Here is a 24,715-nt window from a genome sequence, read left to right on the forward strand (position 1 = left end):
GAGCAATGGAACGACTAAAAACTTCAGCCGCTATATCAAAAAGGAAGGGAGAAAGGGGATCTCCTTGCCTGAGACCCCTAGATGAGGGGAAGTAGCCTACAGTGGCTCCATTAAGGAGAATGGAAAAGTGAGGGTTCGAGTAGCAGCTCTTCATCCATTTCCTCCATCTCTTCCAAAAACCCATTCTGGCCATAGTCGCGACCAAAACTGACCAATCCACATGGTCATATGCCTTCTCCCAGTCAATTTTGAAGATGAGGTCTGGTTGTTTTGAAATGTGTCTCAAATGGACGCATTCGTGGGCCACAAGAACCCCATTCAGAATTTGTCTACCTTTGATGAAGGTAGATTGTGAGTTAAAGATGATAGAAGGCAAAACATGTTGCAATCTTGACGCTAAACCTTGCCAGTGTAGGAGGAGTTGAGGAGACTGATAGGCTGAAAGTCTTTAATTTCCTCAACTCCTTCTTTTTTGGGCACTAGGGCTAGGAAAGTGGCATTCATGGCATTATTTAGAATGCCCCTATGGAAGAATTCCTCGAAAAATTTGACGAAGTTCTGGCTGACTATGTCCCAATACGCCTTGAAGGGGGCAATCGGGAAGCCCTCAGGCCTTGGGGCCTTGTCGCTTGCTAGAGCTTTGACTGCTTTAAGAATCTCAGGTTCAGAAAAAAGTCACTCTAGCCAAGCTGCTTGGCCTTCATTGAGAGAAAGGAAGTCTTAAGGTCGAGAATCTGGGTCTAGGTTCAGAGGGAGCAGAGTATAAGTTCTGAAATGTCTAGGATGGCTTGTTGAATATCACCAGCTTGGGTAAGGTAAGAATTGTTGACTTTTATCGTCGAGATAGCGTTGTCTCTACAACGACAGTTTGCTATTTGATGGAAAAAGCCAGTGTTATGATCCCTTGCTTTCAACCACGAAACTCTAGATCTCTGAAACCAAAAGATTTCTTCTTTTTTCAGTGTGGCAAGATACTCCATCTTTGTCTTAGACCTAAGATCTTGTTCTGAGATGTCTAAGGGTTTGGTCTCTTCAATTTTGTCAAGGCTCTTGATGTTTTCCAGTAAGGAGGACTTTACTTGTGTGAAATTCTCAGGGATGGTTCTTCTCCAAGATTTGAGAGCTCCTTTGAGAAGCTGAATTTTCCTTTGAAGGATAAATCCCGCTCTCCCCCACATTGAGAATCAAAGGAAGTCCACCAAGATTTAACAAGGGCTGGGAGGTCCTTCTCAAGAAGCAAATGCAATTCGAAATGAAAGGGTGGGGGCCCCCTATTAATGGCATTTGTATCGAGAAGGATGGGATAGTGGTCCGAAGTAGGTTTGGGTAGGGCGAACGATTGCGATTTAGGGAAAAATTCCTCCCAGTTTGCTGAAATCAAGCACCTATCAAGTTTAGAGAGGGTGGGGTTAGAACTGTGGTTGGACCAATTGTAATTGCAGCCTTGGAGAGGGATATCAATCAGCTGATTACGGTTAATAAAATATGAGAAATCCCTCATTTCTTTGGTGATAGAAAACGAGGAGTTCCTCTCATGGGACAAGCGGACCACATTAAAATCTCCCCCCACACACCAAACGGGATGTGGAAGGGAGGCTATGCGATCCAACTCAGCCCACAATCTTTGTCTGAAGTTATTTGAATTGGGGCCATAAGCAGCCGAAAATTTCCAGGGGGTTCCATCTGAAATATTAGAAAGAAGGAGGGTAATAGAAAATTCCCTTATGAAATGTGAGAGGAGAGAAAGGTCTCATGGGTCCCAGATCACCCATATAGCTCTTGAGGCTCCAACAAACGGCAGAGAGACCCACTAACAAGGTCCCCTACCCCAGAGCTGACGAACAAGCTGTAGGTCAGGTTCTGGTTGTTTGGTTTCAAGACGGGCCATAATAGTTGGGGAGTGTTTCAGGGTAAAGGCTTTGACTACGTCTTTCTTAGAGTCTTGACCAAGGCCTCTAATATTCCAAATGAGCAGGTTCATTTGTGTCCGGTGAAAGCTGGGGAGGAGGATAGTCTAAGGGACCTCCTTGGGCGACCAAGAATGGATGGGGAAGGGCTGAAATCAGTCACTTTCCCAGGGAAGGGAAAGGAAGAGAAAAGGTTGCGTAGCTTTCTTTGGCCTTTGATTCTTACTTGCAATCTGCCATCTGCGCCTGCCGTGATGAACCTGTGAGCAGGTCCTTCAGGTCCATTGTGCTCAAAACCCATAATCCTGTACATAGTTCTCATCCTATCATCAGATGGATTAGATCTGTCTTCTGGATTTTTTTCTGCGTCCTTGGCACCCTGAGGCCTAGGTTCACCGAGAGTTTCATCGGATGAGACAAGGGTCTGGGCCGCTTGGTCAAGGTCAGAGGGTAGGGTTGGGAGGGAAGGGGAGCTCGAGCTAGTACGAATGGGAGGAGAGAAGGGCAGCACAGGGTCAGAGACAAGAGGCGAAGGAAGGAGGGGTTGACCGGGGGAACAATTCAGAACAGGGGAAGGAGGAGAGTTAACAACTGGGCTGTTCTCTAGATATTAAACATGATGATTAGTGGGGAGAGCCGAGAAAGGGGTAGATATAATCAGTAGGAAGGAGATGGTAGGAACATAGGTCAGGAATTGGTAAGTCTAAATGGAGGTGTAAGAGGACAGGGAGTAAGGGGAGTTTGGGGGCCAAACATAGTGGATGGTCTGGGTTCTATGGATATAAACAAGGTGAGGAGTAAAGAAAAGGTGGGGGGCCAGGATGTCAGCGACTGAGGCTGGATCGAGAGGGGAGGGGTCCAGCGAAAGGGCGGTGACGATGCCAATTGGGAGGAAGTCGTTATCCATCTTTAGTGTTGGGAAAGGCTTGGAGCCCTCGGGAGAGAGGGAGTCATGGTTAAATGGGTAGAAAGAAAGAGAGAGGAAGGTAGGGTGAAGATGAGAGCCAGCCGACCAGGCAGCAGGTTGGGGTGAAACAAAGCTAGGTTCGAGGCCTGCAACCCCTCAGAGTCGATGGATGAGAAGGAAATTGGAAGGGTAACAGGCCTAGGTCCAGGGTGAGGTGGTAGAGAGGAGGGAGAGACAGGGGAGGAGACGGGTGGAGTAATCGAGCCTCTAGATGAGTTCTCCGCAGGGGGTTCATCAGAGCTATTAGGCGGAGCCTTCTCGAACATAGGCTGAATGAAGGCCAGCTGGCTGGGGTCAAGCGGCAGAAGATCGTTGGGATCAAACATGCCATTAACAGCGGGTAGCGGGCCCTCCTTTAGGGGATGAGAGTGGGGAAGGGCTGGGAAAGGCGGGTCGGGCTGAGGCTTGCCACCAAGAGGGAAAGGACATGGGGTAGGTGAGGGGTCATAAAAGCCGGAAGTAGAGACCTGGGGAGAGAGGGTGAGGGAGTAGTTAGAAGCGGGGACAGGTGGAAGGCCTTAGCTTGATCCCTCTGCTGCGTAGAGCCATATGACGCCACGCGGGAGGAGGCAGGCGGCTGGGGCGGCCGCATGGGTTCCAAGGCATGCGACAGATGTGAGGGGGTAGGTGAGGGAGTGGGGCACGTGGAAGTCCCAGGAGAGGAGAAAGGGGCAATGTGAGAGGGGGAGAAGAGAGGAGAGGGGTAGGATGGGTCGGGTAGAGGGGATGACTCGGAGACTTGCGAGGGCAAAAGGAGGGGAAGGGAGGACGATGGGCTGAGTTGGTCGCTTGATCCCGGAGAGTTTTGAGGCGTGATGTCCACGACAACCTCTTTCCCGGGGCGTCGATTCAAATCGACGGCATCTTTCACGTCGTCGAAAGGACTCGGATAGCGCGCCGAGTCCAACACCAGTTCTTGGGAGGTAAGCGAGTCAAACCGAGTTTGGCCGCCCTGTGAATCCCTCACCAAGAAAGCAGAGGGTTCCCTAGCTGTTTTCTGAGAAGGATTCGGCCGGCGGGGATGCCAAGCTTGCGGATGCAGCATTTCAGGGGGTCTCCGACGAGGTCTCAAACGCTTGTGTTTCTTCTTAGTCACCACCACCCATTGGTGAGATGAGGTAGCCGGAAGAGAATCCCCGATAGGTTGGTTGAAGGAAATCGGGCAAGGGAGGCGAAGCAGAGGACCAAGAGAGCGAAATAGGGTAGAAGAGTTCAGTGATGTCTAGCCAAAGCGTTCTTGAAATCTTTGTGGTGTCCAGAACCTCGACCAAGAGGCGAATGGAGTCCAAAGGCAGGGACTCCAGCGAGATCCAATGGATGGAGACTAGGGTACCACAGGATGCCGCCAATCTCTTAAAGGTTTCTGGATACCAAGCGTGCAACGGGATATGATGGAGGGTAAACCGAGGGGTTTTTTCCCTCACCCGAGGGGTTTTTTCAACGGGATACCAAACATTACATTTTTTACCCTCACCCGAGGGGTTTTTTCAGTCGCCCACAAGTTGTCATAGGGCAGCGCCTAGGCGGGCGCCCAGAAAAAAAACGCATAATGCCCCCCCCCAAAATGCGCCTAGGCGTTTTTAACATTTTTTGGCCTAGGCAGTCGGGTGGCTGAATTTTCGAACATTGCTTGTGTGATATAGAAATTTTCAGTTTGCAGCTGAAATTTTACAGTTAGATGGCAAAAACCGTTTCTCTATCAACTGTTTTTTTTCTTATATGATCTATTTACTTATGTTTATTTTTTATAGAAATATAAGTAAACTACTTCTATGAAAGTTCACATCTGGTTATACATTATTCATGTTGTATTTTTTGGGATAATGTTTCTTTAAAATGTGAATTTTAATGATCAATTCCCTCAAACGTTATGCAAATGCAAACCTAAAAGTGGTTGGAGGCTTGTGCTTTCGTTGACACTGAATAACTATAACCGACCATTCTACAGTCATTGTAACTGATATTAATTGGATTTTAGGACATCAAGTTCATCAGAATAATCTAGATGTATGTACTTTACATATATAGCCTTGGTGGTGTGTCCCCTATTTGTTTAATAACTCTCACTCAGATAGGACTTCAATGAGATCTTTGTGTTACTTCTTTCAGGCTCACAAGGAATATCAAGATAATCAGGTGAATGCATTTGTTTGTGATGCTACAACAGATGACCTCAGTGACAATATATTGCCATCTTCAGTTGACATCGTAACCATGGTACCTGGGCATGCCCATTATTGATTATAAGTACATTTTTTAACTATTAGATTCAAATCCATATTTCACTTTTCTTTCTGCGCAGTACATGGTTATATTGACCCTAAAATAAGAAAATATTGTAGACTTCAGTTACTATATATTTGGTTATATCTAGGAGGATAAATCTATATGCGCAGCACTCTTACATGTTAAGCAGATTTTTACATTGTCTGCAGTTTCTCCGGAGAAGATGCCTTTGGTATTATCAAATATTAGAAAAGTTCTGAAGGTGATACTTCTGTAAGACTAGCAGTGAGATGCGCTAACAGTAACCATGTTTCATTTCTTTATTCATCAAGGCTCATATTGGTATTCTGTGAACTTATCTTACTGAAATGTTTTATGTTTTCCAGCCAAATGGTATTTTGCTACTCCGAGATTATGCTGTGGGGGATCTTGCTCAGGTTAGTACACATTCGAGATAAATAAGAGGTCAATATGTAGCATTCAAAAGTGTTTAGCTATTAACAGTACTGTACAACAACCAAACGTATATGATGCCCCATATCCCACCCATCTTTAAGTATATATGCATTATTCATCCAATTTACAGGAAAGACTCCGCAGTAAAGATCAAAAGATCAGCGAGAATTTCTATGTCAGAGGGGATGGCACTGTAAGTCTTTTGTTGATAACCCTTTGTAATAAAGAAAATGATTATCCATTCACTGGCCACCTATTTAAATATCCTTTTCTATTCTCTAGCGTGCATTTTACTTCTCGGAACATTCCTTGAAGAACTTGTTTGAAGAAAATGGCTTTTGTCCGAAAGATATGAGTATATACTGCAAACAACTGGAAAATCGCTCACGAGAAATAGTGATGAACCGGTATGAACGATTTCTCTCTTTCTTCTTTGCATCTGATGCCATTTGCATCTGATGTGCTTTGATGCATACTCTTTTTATTAATCTTTGGTAAGTCAACTTTCACAATAAAAATTATGTATCAGTATGAACATTTTCAGGATTTTATATCATTTCTCCTGCTAATATGAGAAAGTAATAAAATATAATGTTAGATGAGTTAAATCATGTTCTGGAATTTGGATCCCATTTTTCATTTCATGCAAAAATGCTTATAGACTTGTTTTCCCTTTGCTTTTTGTATTCCATGCATAACAAGCTGAGTCTACATAAGCAAGCCCTAAACTTGCTTGTTAAGTTTCTAAACGATGGTACGTACTATACATACTGTATTTTTTGGTTATATTAGTAGTTAGTTGATGATATGTTCTCTCTATATGGGTATAATTTAAAATAATGTTTTGCGAGTGTGTCATTCATTTCCAAGTCTACCACATGCACTTTAAGTACATTTCAGAAGCATGTAAATATATCAAGAAAATTGCCATATACGAAATTGAAGTAATTGTGAAGGTGTGTATATTGTGTGTATTTGTGCATGTGCGTGTGTATCATGAGAAAAAGAAAGAGGTTCAGAGAGAGGGTATCACGTCGAAGCAAAAAGAAGAGAAGATAGGGAGTCATGTCTGGTTCTAATCTAACCCACACACCCCTTTCTTCTAATATATATATCATTAATTTTTACTTGGCCCACACTGTTGTCCTTTTAGTGAGGGAAAAGACACACTAGTCCTTAGTTATTAAATACACTAGGAAAAGAGTATAAACTTTGACATTCACAATACTCCACCTCAAGCTGTTGCATAGCTATCCCTCATGTCCAGCTTGCTTAGGATCACATGTAGTCGAGATTTTCAATGGTCTTGGTAAGAATATCTGCTACCTGGTCTTCAGTTTTCACATATGGAAGGCAAATTTCTTTCGTGGCAACTCTTTCTAGAATGAAATGTTGGTTACCTCTATAGGCTTGATTCTATCATGTTGGATCGGATCGTGAGCTATATAAATTAGCTGCTTGGTCATCACAATTCAAGGACATGGACCTCTATACAAGAAAACCAAGCTCATGTAATATGATTTTTAACCACAACAATTCACTTCCACCATGAGCCATGGATAGATAGTTCGATACCATGCTTCTGCACTTGAAGGAGCCACAACTGACTGTTTTTTACTCCTCCCAAGTCACGAGGTTAGCCCCATCCAGAGTACAGTAGCGTGATGTGGATCTGCAGTCCACACTAGAACCAGCCTAAGATGCATCTATGTAAGCCCCAACTCATAAGCATGTATGATTAGCAAGCTATGGCCCTTTACTTGGTAATGATTTTAAATATCTAAGAACGCTATAAGTAGCATCAAGATGAGTAGTTTGTGGAGTGTGCATGAACTAACTAAGCACACTCACAGCTATGCCCTGTCGTGATGTGCAAGTTAAAGATTTATCAACCTACCTGCTGATCTTTGGAACACTACATCTTTGAGAGCTTCACCCCTTTGGTCATCTAGTTTGTGTTTTTCTTTCATAGGAATGTTTGAAACCAAGCTTTCTTATTCTTTGTGAATGTCCAACACATTCTTCCTTTGAGAGATAAAGGTTCCCCTCGTAAATGTTGCCATTTCTATAGTACTTCAATAGACCTAGATCCTTAGTTTCAGACTCCTTTGCCAGAAAGCTCGAGTTGCTGGATTTCCTTAGAACAATTGCCTATTACAATGATATCATCCACCTATACAATCTGGGGTATGACTTTGGTCTTTTTTTAGAAACAAGATATGGTGTGTATGACTCTATGTATACTCAATTCTTTGAACAACACCACTGATCCTCTCAAATCAAGCTCAAGGACAATGCTTTAGTCCATAAATGGCCTTTTTAAATCTACAAACTTTTCCCTCATGTCTAGTGGCTCTAACTCAAGTGGAGGTATCACATATGCTTCTTTCTGTAGTTCCCCATGAAAGAATGCATCCTTGACTAACAGTTGTTAAGCGGCCAGTCCAAGTTAGTTGCCAGATCCAAGGTTGAAAACGTTGGCTGCCCGGCTGCCTAAGTGGCTTGGCTGACAAACCGCCTAGGTGGTGGGTCCTAAGGGGGCATGTCAAGGCGCCCCCACCTAGGTGCCCTTGACCGAGGGCAGAAAATGGCCCTCGGGCAAGGGCATTTTTTGGGTAATTTTTAAAAGGTAGGGGGCATTCTTTCCCCCAAAATCCTTGTGGTGAGTTTTAGAGAGAGAAAAACTCTCTAAAAACATAGATTTGTAGATTTTTCAAAAGATCTTAATTATTTTTAACCTCCTTGAGTCCTTGCAAAATCAAAGATATTCATCCCGAATCATTTTGAAGCCTAGAGTGGCTGCAATAGAGGACTTTGGGGAACCAAAAGTTACCAATTTGGGTCATATCGATTCCATTTTGAGAAGGTGGTGTATTGCAATACTTTTAATTAGGGTCATGAATTTTTTGTGTAAAAGATATTATGATATGTTATTCCTTCCTTTTTTTTATATATATTTTTAATAGTTTGTATTTGGAATAATCTCCCATTTTGATTTTTAGTTTCGGACAGCAATTCAATGAAAAAGTTCATTGCCCCCAAACCAAATAATTGTTTTATTTTTTGCATGAGTTAGTTGACTTGCATGATTCATAATTTTGCCCCCCATATCTAGCTTTAAATCATTGCCCTATTTATGAGTATGGTTTACTTTGATATTATTTGTGATTTTTAGATCGAGGAACCAAATCATTGGGAAAAGTCCATTGGTTCCAAACCTATTTAATACTTTTTTGTTGCATGGCTTAGTTTACATGCGTGATTCGTGATTTGTTTTTTCGATTTTATGCTTTAAATGATTGCAATTCTGATGTGCAGGTTTTTACCTTGAGTTTTTTGACATTATTTAAGTCCCTCCCCTCTCCCTCCCCCCCGAGTATGCTAGCTTTACTTCTTCCTTGGATTGTCAAGATATTGAGAAGGGGCAATATTTTTAGGGAAATTTATATACAGACCGGTTTTTAGTCCTGTTATAATGAAATGGCTCGAAATATATAAGGCAATGAATAACGTGAACAAGCTTTAAATATATAAGCACAATGAATAACTATAAAAACTTACATTTCCCAAATACAGAGGCTCGACGAGAATATGCAACAACAAGACTTTAATTGCTAATCTTAACTACTTGAACTACAAGAGGAATCACACATATACTTAAGCACTCATTAATCTATCACACATTTACAGACTCAGAAAAAGGGAAGCTGGATGGTTGGATATACCTCCAGATATATCCACTAAGAGAGGAAGAAAAGGACGCAAAAAGGATGCCCTGTAAACAACTCAGCTTCTTTTTCTTATAGTCAGAGGAGTTAGGCGGATTTGAAATCTCTTTGAAATCTCTTTGAAATCCGCACCGACGATGCTTATCTGCTTTAGTCAGCTTTTTATAGTGGCTACAGTAAAAAGTAGATTCTGTTGGTGATGGCTTCAGTAGAAAGTAGATTCTGTCGGTGATGGCTACAGTAGAAAGTTGGTTCTGTCGGTGAAGGGACAGGTGTCCTGGATATGGCTGGAGTCGTCCAGGTCCCTCTGTGAATTTTCTTTATTTTGAAGAAAATTCAATGCCTGCACAGTCATCACCGCTCATTGGACTGTAGTCTTCTTCTTCATCACTCTGAGTAGAGGTGGACATTTTTTCATTGCCTTCTATAGCACTCCGGAGCTTCCTTTTAAGCTCTTTAGATAGTTTAGGGTTTGTTGCTGTAATATTGCAACATATTCTGCTATTTCCATTTTTTCTTTTCGAGATGAAACTGAATGTATACGTTTCATTTTTATTTTGTCTGGACTGAGGGATTCATTTTTATAATTGTCCCACCATTTGATGTATATTTGTCTCCTTAATTCGGGAATATAATCCCCCCTATCCATAGGATCTTCTGAGATTTGATAATCTTATTTTAAAATCCACGGGACCTGATATAAGGTCATAAAATATATATGAGTCTCTTTTAAGACTTTGACTATTGTAATCAGAGAATTTTCTTTGTGAAATTTGTAGATTGTAGGTAGAATTTGGCTTGATGATCCCCATATAGAGAACCAATTTTTAAACCAATTGGAAAACTCATTTGGCTCAGTTAATTTAAACGGAATATATCAGCTATGTGAATTTTTCGTATTTTGGTATGCAAAAACTTCATCCCAAGCTTTTATATATTCGAAGTAGTGATAGGATTTGATTTTAAATCCTTTCGTATTGGTGATCCTTGGTTTTAAAGGATCTAGTCCCCATTCTTGGTAAGAAATAACCTTTTTGATTTGGAATTTGGAGTATGCTATTTCTGTATCATTATTTCGATACTGGTGTACTATAAATACTGAACCTGTTTCCGTAAGGATATTTTCATACCATTCCTTGCATCTTTCATTCATATTGGGATGCATGTATTGCCTTAATATATGGCAGCTATTTTAGTCGGGTTTTTCGACTGGTGGTCATTTTCTATGATCAGCAAAGGAATATATGCTGTTTCCAAATATGTGGTTTTAGTATTAGGAGTTTTGAGTACTTATTGATGTTTGAAGGGGAGATATATCAATATCTTGTATTTGCCTTCTTATTAAAGCGTTTGATGTTGATGGTGATGCTAGGGTTTTCCCCAAGCTAGGGATTTTCCATCGGTCGCTTTTGATGATTCCTTCTGCTCTCCCTGCAAAAATTCTTGTGTTACAAAATCAGGCAAATAATTAGTATTACCATTAATATATTTTGTAGTAAATTCAAAAGCAGAGAGAATACCTTGCCATCTTGCGAAACGAGGTTTTTTACATCTTTCTGAAGAATATCCCTGGCTGCTTTACAGTCAGTTCGTATAAGGAATGACTGGTTAAACAGATCACTCCGGAATTTTGTGACAGCATGGACAATAGCAAATATCTCCTTTTTCACTGTTGAATAATTTTGTTGGGCCGGGTTCCTGGTTTTAGAAGTAAACCGGACCAATTGCTCTTGATTATTGATTTTTTGTTTTAATACAGCACCAAGTCCCTTGTTTGAGGCGTCTGTTTCTATTATTTTAAACGCTGTAGAACTGAATAGGGCTAATCATGGTAATTCTTTAGCTTTTATTTTAATCTTTTTGACCCCCTTAGTATGTTCATCAGTCCATTCAGGAGGATGCTTTTTCAGTCTTTGAAATAGAGGCTTTGCATCCGGGCCAGATCTTTATTGAAATCAGAAATATAATTTAAACATCCAAGGAATCTTTGTAATTCGGTTTTTCCTTTTATTACATCTGGAAATTTAGACGCGAATTCTATTCCTCTATAATTGGAAATGATTCTTCCTTGAAAAATATTGTGTCCTAGAAATCTTATTTTTGTTTGGCATAGATTTATCTTTTTTGCTGAAACCACTAAGCCAGCATTCTTTATTGCTTTTATAAATGTAGTTCAATATTTCCAATGTTGATCAATGGATTCTTAGAAAACAAGCACATCATCAATATAAACAATCATAAATTTAGTATATGGATTAAAAATTTCATTCATGATATTTTGAAATTCTGATGGTGCATTTTTTAATCCAAAAGGCATGACATTTCATTCAAATTGTCCAAATAGGATATTAAAAGCAGTTTTGTATTTGTCCTTTCAGCAATCTGGATTTGTCAGTAACCTGATTTGCGATAAAATTTTGAGAAGATACAGGCGTTAGCCAGTCTATCCAGAAGGTCTCTTTTATTTGGAATCGGATATCTAATCCATCTAAGAACTTTGTTTAGTGGTTTGTAATTTATAACCAACATAGGAGCTGCTCTTTCTATTTCTGAAGCCTTTTCTGCATAAAAGACTGAGCAACTCCACGGTGATGAACTATTTTTGACAAGTGTTTTGTCTAGTAATTCTTTTATTTCCTTTTTACTGATCTTAAGTAACCTATTGTTCATTTGAATGGGCCTTGCTTTAGTAGGAATTTTTTCCTCTCGAAGATCCGGTTCATAAGGAAGCTCAACAATATGTTGTTTTCTATCCCAGAAAGCATTAGGGATATCGGCGCATATGTTCTTTTCAATATTTATTTTTAGATATTTAATTTTATTTTGTATCCCGGGAAGTAGTAATTTTTCTTCTATATTTTTATATTTTATTTCTTCTTTTAGATGGTAAAGAAATGTTTCTTTAGAAGAAATCTTATCCCTGATATTATTAATCTCATGGATTCTAGGCTTAGCAATAAAGGTGAATTTGACCTTATGACGTTCAATATTTGCTTCTATCCCTGTGTCATCAATTTTAATTGGGTAGAGCATGTTTATAAAAGGGGTTCCTAGAATAACAGGTTGACTTAAACCTTTTACCATTATGAAGGGGAATCTGAAACATGCACCATTATTGCATACTGCAGCATCTGATAACTTGTAATTAATAAGCGTTTTACTACTATCGACAGTATTTAGCACTTAAGTAGTTTTGCTAAGGTATTTTGTTGGTACTAACCCTTCATTTATGCAATTCAGGTCAACTCCTGAGTCTATTAGGACAGTAGTTTAAAAATTTTATTCCTTTTGTACTACGATTTTGATGTTAGTAAACCATTTTTGGGTTATTATTTTGTCGACCAGGTTTACAAACTTGCAATTCTGCACTTTTTCTAACATATTCATATTAGCTTTAGAGGTCTCAGATCCTTCCTTTATTTTAGGAAGGGTATCCTCCACTTCGAGTGGTAAAGGAATATCATATTCAGTTACCAGATTTCGAATTCGAATTGTAAGTCTAGTTTTTCATCTTCAATTTCTTCTTTAGGAGGTTTCTGGGTTAATTTTAGGATTTGAACCCTTGTTTTTAAAGTTATTATCTCGTTTCTTGCCTCATTTATCTCATGTTTTAATTCAGAGATTGAGGGTTCACTATCAACCTGGGTTTTGTTTTGCACTCTTCTAAGGATATCATGAAAACTATGATCTTCTTTTGTCGGAACAAGAGAAGATCTTGCCTTTTCAGATGGAGTTTTGGACATGTTGATATATTGAACTAAGGCTTCCCTTTTAGCCTCTGGAACCGTTATTTTGTCGATAAGATCTATAATCAAATCTTCTTCTTTTGTAAGAGTGTTGATACTTAACCCATTCATATCAATGACTGCCTTGTAAAAATTACATTGGCAATTTTCTTCTTTTGGATTATTTTCATCATTAGAGTCTGAATCAGAACTACTAATGATAATATCTTCATCATCATTGATTTCTCCAATTAACATTTCATTTTATGAATCAGAACAATCAGAAGTTTCTTCTTTTATTTGGAGTATCTCAAATAATTGGGTTTTAAGACTATTATCTGTTTCTAGAGAGTTAATTTTCTTTTTAACTCTACATTTATTTTTGTAATGGCCTACTAATTATAACAAACATGAATTTTTCTTTTTCCCTTACTTTTAAAGGATGGTTTGTCTTGTAAAAATTTCCTGAAAAATTTTTCTCTTTTCTTTGAAGATTGTTTAAATTTTTTATTTCTGAAATTTTGATGCTTTTCTTTACGAAAGGGTTTTGAAAGGGGTAGGGTTTTATAACCAAACTGTTCACAGAAATCTCCTAACTCCTTTCTCCTTGTTATTCTCTGTTTTTGCAATTGTCTTCGAAGCTTTAGGTCTGTACAAAATGCTAGACCTTCAGCACTGATTTCGGTTGATAGTTCTCCTAGGGTATACAGAGAATAAGGAATAATTCCACCATGCTTATTTTTAAGCCTTGTTTTTACCTTTTCTGCAAAAAAAGTGTGGTAGTCCAGCTACAAACGTTTCTTTCTAATGGTCTGATTTACTATCTTCTCTAGATAGTAATATTGAGAAAAATATATCTTTATACCATTTATAAGGAGAGAGTGTAGGACATCTTAGATTTGATAACAAATCTTCTGATCTTGCTGCCAACAAAGCAGAACTTTCTACAAAATGGAGGGTGATTGTATATATTAGTGTATTGACTGCATCTCTTTCTTGGATTATATTGTCTTGGCCAGTTTCATTCTTGACTAGCCATTGTTTGAAGGCATTCAATATTTGTGTTTGTTGATTCTTCATCCATTTAAAAATCCCTCCAACCTCTTAATCATCCTGTAAATCCACATATTATGGCCTTGGCTATCCCATGGTCTTGATTTCCACTCGCCTTGCACGCAGTGGTATATATAGTCATGTGTTTCATAGGATCTAAGATTTGATTTTCAGCCCTGCTGTCTATATTCCAGTTTACTATGGATTTCCTTGAATAGGAGACCGAGGTAGAAATTAGGTCTTTTTCCATTTGAAGATCTACTGGGGTTGGTCTAAGATAGTACATTCTGGTTTGGGATATTGGTCTAACTTTTCTCCCATAATCAATTCTATTAGCTTCTAAGTTTTCTGTTTTAAATGCTTTTTCTATATCAGAAATCTCTTGGTCAGGTTCCTTTTGTAGGACTTGAATATCTCCTTCTTTGGTTTTAGAAGACTGACCTTTCTCCCTTTCATTGATTTTAAATTTTTCCAATCTTTTAAACAATTCATCGACTAATTCCCTATTGTCTTCTCTTTTCTTTATTCCTTGTATGCTAAACTTTGTTATCTTAATAGTTGGAGGAGGTTTAAACAGAACAACCTCTTTTTTCTTATCAATTTTTTTATCTTTTGCAGTTGGTTTTAAATTATTAACTGCATTTTCTATTCTTGTAGATTGATTTCCTATTGCTTGGATGAAAACATTTGTATACTTATTTTGTTCAATAATATGTGGTATTCCTTCAAGCTTGGCCATATTATGGTCAGCTTCTTTAGGTCCTCTTTTAAAGGGTGAGGCTTTAACTTCAATTTTCTCTCCGAACTTTTCTCCCTTAAGTTGTAAGCTAGTCTCAGGGGGATGAATAGACTCAATTGTCTCTCCTTTCGTGGCTTGAAAAGTCTGAAAGGTTTTTTCAACCGTATTTATTTCAAATTTTGGAATTTTTATTCCATAGTCTTTAGCTATGTCTTTTAACCATTTAAAGAATTTGACATTTGCCTTATGTTTTATCATGAACATGTTAAATTTTAAATTGTAGGAATAAAGAAAAAAGAAGACAATAGGGAATCAGTCGATGAATTGTTTAAAAGATTGGAAAATTTTAAAATCAATGAAAGGGAGAAAGGTCAGTCTTCTAAAACCTAGGAAGGAGATATTCAAGTCCTACAAAAGGAACCTGACCAAGAGATTTCTGATATAGAAAAAGCTTTTAAAACAGAAAGCTTAAAAGCTAATAGAATTGATTATAGGATAAAAGTTAGACCAGTATCCCAAACCAGAATGTGCTATCCTAGACCAACGCCAGTAGATCTTCAAATGGAAAAAGACCTAATTTCTACCTCGGTCTCCTATTCAGGGAAATCCATAGTAAACTGGAATATAGATAGCAGGGCTGAAAATCAAATCTTAGATCTTATGAAACACGACTATGTATGCCACTGCCTGCAAGGCGAGTGGAAATCAAGACCACAAGATAGCCAAGACCATAATATGTGGATTTATAGGATGGTTAAGAGGTTGGTGGGATTTTCATATTGATGAAGAATAAAAAAATCAAATATTGAATGCCTCAAAAAAATAGCTAGTCAAGAATAAAACTTGCCAATACAATATAATCGAAGGCGATGCAGTCAATACACTAATATATACAATCACCCTCCATTTTGTAGGAAGTTCTGCTTTGTTGGCAGCAATATCTGAAGATTTGTTATCAAATCTAAGATGTTCTACACTCTCTCATTATAAATGGTATAAAGATGTATTTTTCTCAATATTACTATCAAGAGAGGATAGTAAATCAGACCATTGGAAAGAAACGTTTGTAGCTAGACTACCACACCTTTTTGCAGAAAAGGTAAAAACAAGGCTTAAAAATAAGCATGGTGGAATTATTCCTTATTCTCTGTATACCCTAGGAGAACTATCAGCCAAAATCAGTGCTGAAGGCCTAGCATTATGTACAGACCTAAAGCTTCGGAGACAATTGGAAAAACAGAGAATAACAGGGAGAAAGGAGTTAGGAGATTTCTGTGAACAGTTTGGTTATAATACCCTACCCCCTTCAAAACCTTTTTGTAAAGAAAAGCATAAAAATTTCAGAAAGAAAATATTTAAACAATCTTCAAAGAAAAGAGAAATTTTCCAGGAAATTTTTACAAGACAAACTATCCTTTACAGGTAAGGAAAAAAAAAAATTCTTGTTTGTTATATATGTGGCAAAGTAGGACATTACAAAAATAAATGTGGAGTTAAAAAGAAAATTAACTCTCTAGAAACAGATAATAATCTTAAAACCCAATTATTTGAGATCCTCCAAATAAAAGAAGAAACTTCTGATTCTTCTAATTCAGAAAATGAAATGTTAATTGGAGAAATCAATGATGATGGAGATATATCATTAGTAGTTCTGATTTAGATTCTGATGATGAAAATAATCCAAAAGAAGAAAATTTTCAATGTAATTTTTACAAGGCAGTCATTGATATGAATGGGTTAAGTACCATCACTCTTACAAAAGGAGCAGATCTGATTATAGATCTTATCGACAAAATAACGGATCCAGAGGCTAAAAGGGACTTAGTTCAATATATCAACATGTCCAAAACTTCATCTGAAAAGGAAAAATCTTCTCTTGTTCCGACAAAAGAAGATTATAGTTTTCATGATATCCTTTGAAGAGTGCAAAACAAAACCCAAGTTGATAGTGAACCCTCAATCTCTGAATTAAAACATGAGACAAATGAGGCAAGAAGCGAGATAACTTTAAAAAAAAGGGTTCAAATCTTAAAATTAACCCAGAAACCTCCTAAAGAAGAAATTGAAGATGAAAACCTAGAATTAGAATTCGATAATCTGGTAACTGAATATGATATTCCTTTACGACCCGAAGTGGAGGATACCCTTCCTAAAATAAAGGAAGGATCTGAGACCTCTAAAGCAAATATGAATATGTTAGAAAAAGTGCAGAATTGCAAGTTTGTAAACTTGCCCGACAAAATAATAACCCAAAAATGGTTGACTAACATCAAAATCGTAGTACAAAAGGAATACAGTTTTTAAACTACTGCCCTAATAGACTCAGGAGCTGACCTGAATTGCGTAAATGAAGGGTTAGTATCAACAAAATGCTTTAGCAATACTACCTAAGTGCTAAATACTGCCGATGGTAGTAAAATGCTTAGTAATTACAAGTTATTAGATGCTGCAGTATGCATTGATGGTGCTTGTTTCGGATTCCCCTTCATAATGGTAAAAGGTTTAAGTCAACTTGTTATTCTAGGAACCCCTTTTATAAACATGCTCTATCCAATTAAAATTGATGACACAGGGATAGAAGCTAATATTGAAGGTCATAAGGTCAAATTCACCTTTATTGACGAGCCTAGAATCCATGAGATTAATAATATCAGGGATAAGATTTCTTCTAAAGAAACATTTCTTTACCATCTAAAAGAAGAAATAAAATATAAAAATATAGAAGAAAAATTACTACTTCCCGCGATACAAAATAAAATTAAATATCTAAAAATAGATATTGAAAAGAACATATGCGCCGATATCCCTAATGCTTTCTGGGATAGAAAACAACATATTGTTGGGCTTCCTTATGAACCGGATCTTCGAGAAAAAAAAATTCCTACTAAAGCAAGGCCTATTCAAATGAACAATAGGTTACTTGAGATCTGTAAAAAGGATATAAAAGAATTACTAGACAAAACACTTGTCAGAAATAGTTCATCACCCTGGAGTTGCTCCGCCTTTTATGTAGAAAAGGCCTCAGAAATAGAAAGAGGTGCTCCTAGGTTGGTTATAAATTACAAACCACTCAACAAAGTTCTTAGATGGATCAGATATCCGATTCCAAATAAAAGAGACCTTTTGGATAGACTGGCTAACGCCTGTATCTTCTCAAAATTTTATCGCAAATCAGGTTACTGGCAAATCCAGATTGCTGAAAAGGACAAATACAAAACTGCTTTTAATGTCCCATTTGGACAATTTGAATGGAATGTCATGCCCTTTGGATTAAAAAATGCACCATCAGAATTTCAAAATATCATGAATGAAATTTTTAATCCATATACTAAATTTACGATTGTTTATATTGATGATGTGCTTGTTTTCTCAAAATCCATTGATCAACATCGGAAACATTTAGTTACATTTGTAAAAGCAATAAAGAATGCTGGCTTAGTGGTTTCAGCAAAAAAGATAAATCTATGCCAAACAAAAATAAGATTTCTAGGACACAATTTTTTTTAAGGAAGAATCATTCCCATTGATAGAGCAATAGAATTCGCGTCTAAATTTCCAGATGTAATAAAAAGAAAAATCGAATTACAAAGATTCCTTGGATGTTTAAATTATATTTCTGATTTCTATAAAGATCTGGCCCTGGATGCAAAGCCTTTATTATAAAGACTGAAAAAGTATCCTCCTGAGTGGACTGATGAACATACTAAGGGGGTCAAAAAGATTATAATAAAAGTTAAAGAATTACCATGTTTAGCCTTATCCAATCTACAACGTTTAAAATAGTAGTAACAGATGCCTCAGAACAGGAACTTGGTGCTGTATTATAACAAAAAATCAATAATCAAGTGCAATTGGTCCGGTTTACTTCTAATACCTGGAACCCGGCCAACAAAATTATTCAACTGTGAAAAAGGAGATGCTTGCTATTGTCAATGCTGTCACAAAATTCCAGAGTGATCTGCTTAACCAGGCATTCCTTTACGACTGACTGTAAAGCAGCCAGGGATATTATTAAAAAAGATGTAAAAAAATCTCGTTTCAAAACAAATCTTCGCAAGATGGCAAGGTATTGTCTCTGCTTTGAATTTACTAGAGAACATATTAATGGTAATGCTAATTATTTGCCTGATTTTGTAACACGAGAATTTTTGCAGGGAGGGCAGAAGGAATCATCAAAAGCGACCGATGGAAATAATCCCTAGCTCGGGGAAAACCTTGGCATCACCATCAACATCAAATGCTTTAATAAGAAGGCAAATACAAGATATTGATATATCTCCCCTTCAAACACCAATAAGTACTCAAACTCCTAGTACTTAAACCACATATTTGGAAACATGTATTCCTTTGCTGATTATAGAAAATGACCACCAGTCGAAAAACCCGGCTGAAATAGCTGCCATATATTTAAGGCTACATATGCATCCCAATATGAATGAAAGATGCAGGGAATGATATGAAAATATCTTTATGGAAACAGGTTCGGTATTTATAATACACGATTACCGAAATAATGATACAGAAATAACTATTTATAATACACTATTACCGAAATAATGATACAGAAATAACATACTCCAAATTCCAAATCAAAAAGGTTATTTTTTACCAAGAATGGGGACTAGATCCTTTAAAACCAAGGATCACCAATACGAAAGGATTTAAAATCAAATCCTATCACTACTTCGAATATATAAAAGCTTGGGATGAAGTTTTTGCATACCAAAATACGAAAAATTCACATAGCTGGTGTATTCAGTTTAAATTAACTGAGCCAAATGAGTTTCCCAATTGGTTTAAAAATTGGTTATCTATATGGGGATCATCAAGCCAAATTCTACCTACAAATCTACAAATTTTACAGAGAAAATTCTTTGATTACAATAGTCAAAGTCTTAGAAGAGACTATCATATATACTTTATGACCTTATATTAGGTCCCGTGGATTTTAAAATGGGATTATTAAATCTCAGAAGATCTATGGATAGGTGGGATTATATTCTCGAATTAAGGAGACAAATATACATCAAATGATGGGACAGTTATAAAAATGAATCTCTCAGTCCAGACAAAATAAAAATGAAACTTAGGCCTCCAGTTTTATCTCAAAAAGAAAAAAATAAAATAGCGGAATATGTTGCAATATTACCGAAACAAAACCCTAAACTATCTAAAGAAGAGCTTAAAAGGAAGCTCTGGAGTGCCTATAGAAGGCAATGAAGAAATGTCCACTTCTACTTAGAGTGATGAATAAGAAGTCTACAGTCCAATGAACGGTGATGACTGTGCAGGCATTGAATTTTTTTTAAAATAAAGAAAATTCACAGAGGGACCTGGACGACTCCACCCATATCTAGGACACGTGTCCCTTCACCGATAGAACCAACTTTCTACTGTAGCTATCACCGACAGAATCTACTTTTTATGTAGCCACTATAAAAAGCTGACTAAAGCAGATAAGCATCTTGGAAAAGATTGTCGGTGTGGATTTCAAAAGGATTTTAAAACCGCCTAACTCCTCTGGCTATAAGAAGAAGAAGCTGAGTTGTTTAGAGGAGAATCTTTTTTACATCCTTCTCTTCCTCTTTCTCAGTGGATATATTTGGAGGTGTATCCAACCATCCAGCTTCCCTTTTTCTGAGTCTGTAAATGTGTGAGAGATTAATGAGTGCTTAAGTATATGTGTGATTCCTCTTGTAGTTCAAGCAGTTAAGATTATCAGTTAAAGTCTTATTGTTGCATATTCTCGTCGAACCTCTGTATCTGGGAAATATAAGTTTTTATAGTTATTCATTGTGCTTATATATTTAAATAGCTTATATTCTCATATATATATATATATATATATATATATATATATATATATATATATATATATATATATATATATATATATATATATATATATTAGATCTATGGGAAATGCTAGCGTAGGCCAGTGGGCCTACAGCTACGTATGAGCCCAACGGTCTAGATTCAATCTGGGCCTATTTGACGGACACAACCTCATTTCATATTTTAATTTTAATGTTTTTTCTACAAATCCAAATCATGAGAAATTTTAAGTATCTATTCTTCTCATTGGCCCACCTAATAAAAATGTTAAAAAAATAATTCGCAATATATAAATTGATCAAAATAGCACTAAAAAGTTTCAGGGGCATTTTGGTCAATTTATTTCTCAAGAAATAGTTTCTTGATATTTTTATTGTATTCTCCTAGTTATGAAAAATACGCGTCCAAACTTTAAAGTGATTTGGATATATAAAAATAAAATAAAATTAAAATACGAAATGTAATTGTGATAATTGGATCAGCCCAGATTCAATCTGGGCTGTTGGGCTCATATGGCTGTGGGCCCATTGGCCTATGCTAGCATTTCTCTATCTACCTATATATATATATATATTTCATGTCCATGTGTTAATGTAATATAATGAAACCACACTTCTAGAAAACCATGTTTTTGGCATTTGTATAACCCAAAAAATTGTTATCCCAATAATCAATCCCAAAAAGATAAAATTTTAATTTGTACCCTAGATATGATCAAAATGAATCTCCTCCAACAATGAATCTAGACCATCCATTTGGTGAATTTCAAGATCTAGGGGTTTATGAACTCAAAATCATTTTTTTCTTTTTTCAAGTTCATGCAATGATAGATGCGATCTAAAAAATTTGTAAATGAAAAAAATCCTTCTAAAGTTTAAATCTAAGCATCTTCGCAAAATCGACACCCTGTATTAATTGGGTTAAAAAAACACTTTCTTGGTTGTGTTTTCAAATTTTTTTTTTTTTAGTTGTTTGTTGGAACGAGTAGTGTATATTTAAAAAATTGGGGTCAAATAAATAGCCTTAACATGGTTTTCATTATATTACTATACAACCGTTGCATGAAATCGCTCCCATATATATATTATTTGTTTTTGCTTGTGTGCAATGATGTCCTTTAAGTGGGAAAAGACACACAAGTCCTTATGTACTTAACTACAATAAAACATAGTATAAACTTTAACCTTGACAACATATATATCATCATCATTCGAGCCTTATCCCAATTATACGGGGTTAGCTACGCAAATATATATAACATATATACACTACAGATTTTGTAGCTTTGAAATTTTAGAAGCTTACATTGTCCCTTTGAATCACCCATTCTATGCCTTAATCTTTTTTAATGTGAGGTTATTGTTAATCCTTTTCTATGTTGGATCCTGATTATGTGTTTTAGTTTCCTAACTTGATATTTACATATTTTCACTCTATTGTTCCAAAAATCCGTGTCCTAAATTTTGGAAAAGCTGAGTTGTATCCCTGCATCCCATATATGTTTGTCAGTTTTTATATCCATGCATAATAACTCATAAATGTTGTTGCCGCACCACCCAAATATATATTTAAACGATCTAAAAGACTGACATTTTCTAATTTGTATGGCTTGATTTCTATGTATTGCTTCAATTCTAAGCGTTTTTTCCAATCTCAGGCGCTGGATTCAAGCCGTATTCAGCTATGTAGATAATGTTGGATCTTCACCTTCCCTGACAAGTAATGGTGGAGAAGAAGTTAAGAGCCATGTCCAAATCATGAACAGTTCTGTTTTGAAGCCTGATATCAGAACACTTAAGAAGCCAGCTGATGGTGCTACTGATATAGACATGTCCTATTGCTTGGCTGAAATGTTCGGAATTCCCCATGGGTATGATGCGGTGAGCTTTTGTTCTTAGTTTTTTTTATAAGAAATAGCTGCATCCATTTCACCATGAAACTAAATTGTGAGAGTTTGATTGGGAGAATAGAAAATTTATAATGAGTTAAAGAATTCTAATTTTTGAGGCATGGATTCTAATTTCATAGTTTCTTGAAAGCTCCACTTTTTTATTTGTTATGGAATAACATCCATGAGCAATTACATCACTTGCATCCATTTCTTGAAATACGATACTGGATGGTTGCATGGTTATTAACCTCTCTCATGAAATGGTAAAAGTTGTTACTCATAAATTTGAATACCCTTACAGAAAGTCACTTATGTACAATATAAATAAATAAATAAATAAAATAGTAAATAAAAATGGGAAAGTGTAGAATGAGACCATTTACCTCTGGTACAAGGTGGTCACATTAATCTTGACCATTGGATATGAAATTGGGTGGCTGCAATTATTCCATTGACCAAGCTAAAACTTCAAAAAAAAATTTCTCGAGCTTTGCGACACATCCAAACTATCAAATTTCACATCGGATGGTTGTAAGTAATTGTGACCACCTTGTATCAAAGGTAAATGGTCTCATCGTATAATAAGCATACTTATGGGTTTTGAATGGTATGGTGATGGATAAACATTCTTATTTCAATAAAATGGAAGCACTGCTGATACGCTAAGATGTAGGACAAACCTTTTACAACTATAAAAGGGACAAGGTGGGCAATGACACGACACGACACATGAGAGATCAGCTCAATGAGCTTATGGTGTTTGCTCCTCTTGGTGTGATGGGGCTTGGGATCCTCTTTGCAATTCCTTTATTGGAAGTAGTACTTTGACTTACTTTTTCGGTCACAAAAAGACTTCCATAGCCTATAATTTGAGAATAAACAAATTGGTTCAGGTCTTTACAGCAATTAAGATGGGTTGAATCTTGAATGATACATAACAGTACCCAAGTTGATGGCAACTTTATGTCTTCAGTTGTAATAAAGGTGGCTTTCAAGAAGCGTGCCATGGACAAGGGATCCTCACAATTTCTCTTAAGATGAATTCTATGATGCATATTTATTTATTTATTTACTTTTGGGGATCTTGAACTATCTTTCAGTGCACAGAGATCACTCTGAGTGGGTTCGACTTCAAAATAAAAGGACTTTCCAGAGAACACCAGCACACCTGCAAATCTACTGGTTTGATGCTATGGGAGTCCGCTCACCTGATGTCCTCAGTTATATCAGAAAATCCAACAATTGTTGCTGGGAAGAGGATCCTAGAATTGGGTTGTGGCTCAGGTGGAATTTGCTCAATGGTTGCGGCCAAATTTGCGGACCTTGTAGTTGCAACTGATGGTGATTCAGAATCTCTCAACCTATTGCATCAAAACATTAATTCAAATCTGGAGCCTTCAATCCTTGACAAGCTGCACTGCCTGAAACTAGAATGGGGAAATGTAGATGATATCAATGCAGTGAAGGAACTAAGCCCTGAAGGATTTGATGTGATTATTGGCACCGACGTGACTTATGTGAGTGATGCCATCCTTCCCTTATTTGAGACTGCGGGGGCTTTGATCTCTACCAGAGTTTGGGGGCCACCACCGGCCTTTATCTTGTGTCATGTTTTTCGTCGAGTTGATGAAGCATCGATCATTTCTACAGCATCTAGTTTGGGATTTGGACTGGTGGATAATTGGCCCTTTACTGATAGTAGTAGTAATAGTAGTAATAGCAGTGATGTTGGGAGCAGGCGTGGTACCATTGCTTCGTGGTTCTCTCAAGAAGGTAGCTGCAAGAGAAATTCCCACATAACTGCTCTCACAGTCATGTATTTTGAAACCCTAAATAAGTTTACATGATTGATTTGTGTATGCTTGCATTTCTATGAACACCAAAAATTTTGTATCTTCTTATTGTGGTCGCACTTGATTATTTGTGAGTATTTCTTTCTATTTTTTGCTGATCTTATGTGTTATTCATGCTGTGGTGTTTGGAATTTTGATGGGAATATGAGATTTCGTCAAAGATTAGGGTAACTCCTGTGCCGACATATTTGGGGCTGTGAAGCTTTATTGTTGAACCTGAATCTGGATCGCAGGCTAAATGTAATCGCTTCCCAAAAATTCCAAATGAGTCTCTACTGCAATATGGTGAAGTTCATGTGAAATTCATCTAAACTTGGTTGTGAAATTCACCAGAA

At 37.1% G+C, this 24,715-nt stretch overlaps 1 protein-coding gene across 18 annotated transcripts in view; it reads left to right on the forward strand.

The window, feature by feature from the left end:
- LOC18444751 (S-adenosyl-L-methionine-dependent methyltransferases superfamily protein) overlaps positions 1 to 24,478 on the forward strand; it is a 40,845-nt gene extending 16,367 nt beyond the window's left edge. The window contains exons 6-13 of one of the 18 annotated variants that reach the window (XR_016056095.1): positions 4,984 to 5,091; positions 5,291 to 5,362; positions 5,487 to 5,537; positions 5,687 to 5,749; positions 5,839 to 5,963; positions 18,956 to 19,098; positions 22,294 to 22,516; positions 23,628 to 24,478. Coding sequence is in view for 14 of the 18 variants with exons in the window: in XM_020673869.2 (XP_020529528.1) it covers positions 4,984 to 5,091; positions 5,291 to 5,362; positions 5,487 to 5,537; positions 5,687 to 5,749; positions 5,839 to 5,963; positions 18,956 to 19,054; positions 22,294 to 22,516; positions 23,628 to 24,374 (1,488 nt within the window). In the remaining 4 variants the exon portion in view is untranslated. Of the gene's footprint in view, positions 1 to 4,983; positions 5,092 to 5,290; positions 5,363 to 5,486; positions 5,538 to 5,686; positions 5,750 to 5,838; positions 5,964 to 18,955; positions 19,099 to 22,293; positions 22,517 to 23,200 lie in introns of all 18 variants that reach the window. The other 17 variants (XR_016056097.1, XR_016056096.1, XR_016056098.1 and 14 more) reach the window with 17 other exon arrangements.
- Positions 24,479 to 24,715: the final 237 nt, after the last annotated feature.

The sequence above is a fragment of the Amborella trichopoda genome, chromosome 5 (assembly GCF_054954075.1).
Source record: "Amborella trichopoda isolate Santa Cruz 75 chromosome 5, AtrichopodaSantaCruz75HAP2 v2.0, whole genome shotgun sequence".
NCBI classification, from domain to species: Eukaryota; Viridiplantae; Streptophyta; class Magnoliopsida; order Amborellales; family Amborellaceae; genus Amborella; species Amborella trichopoda.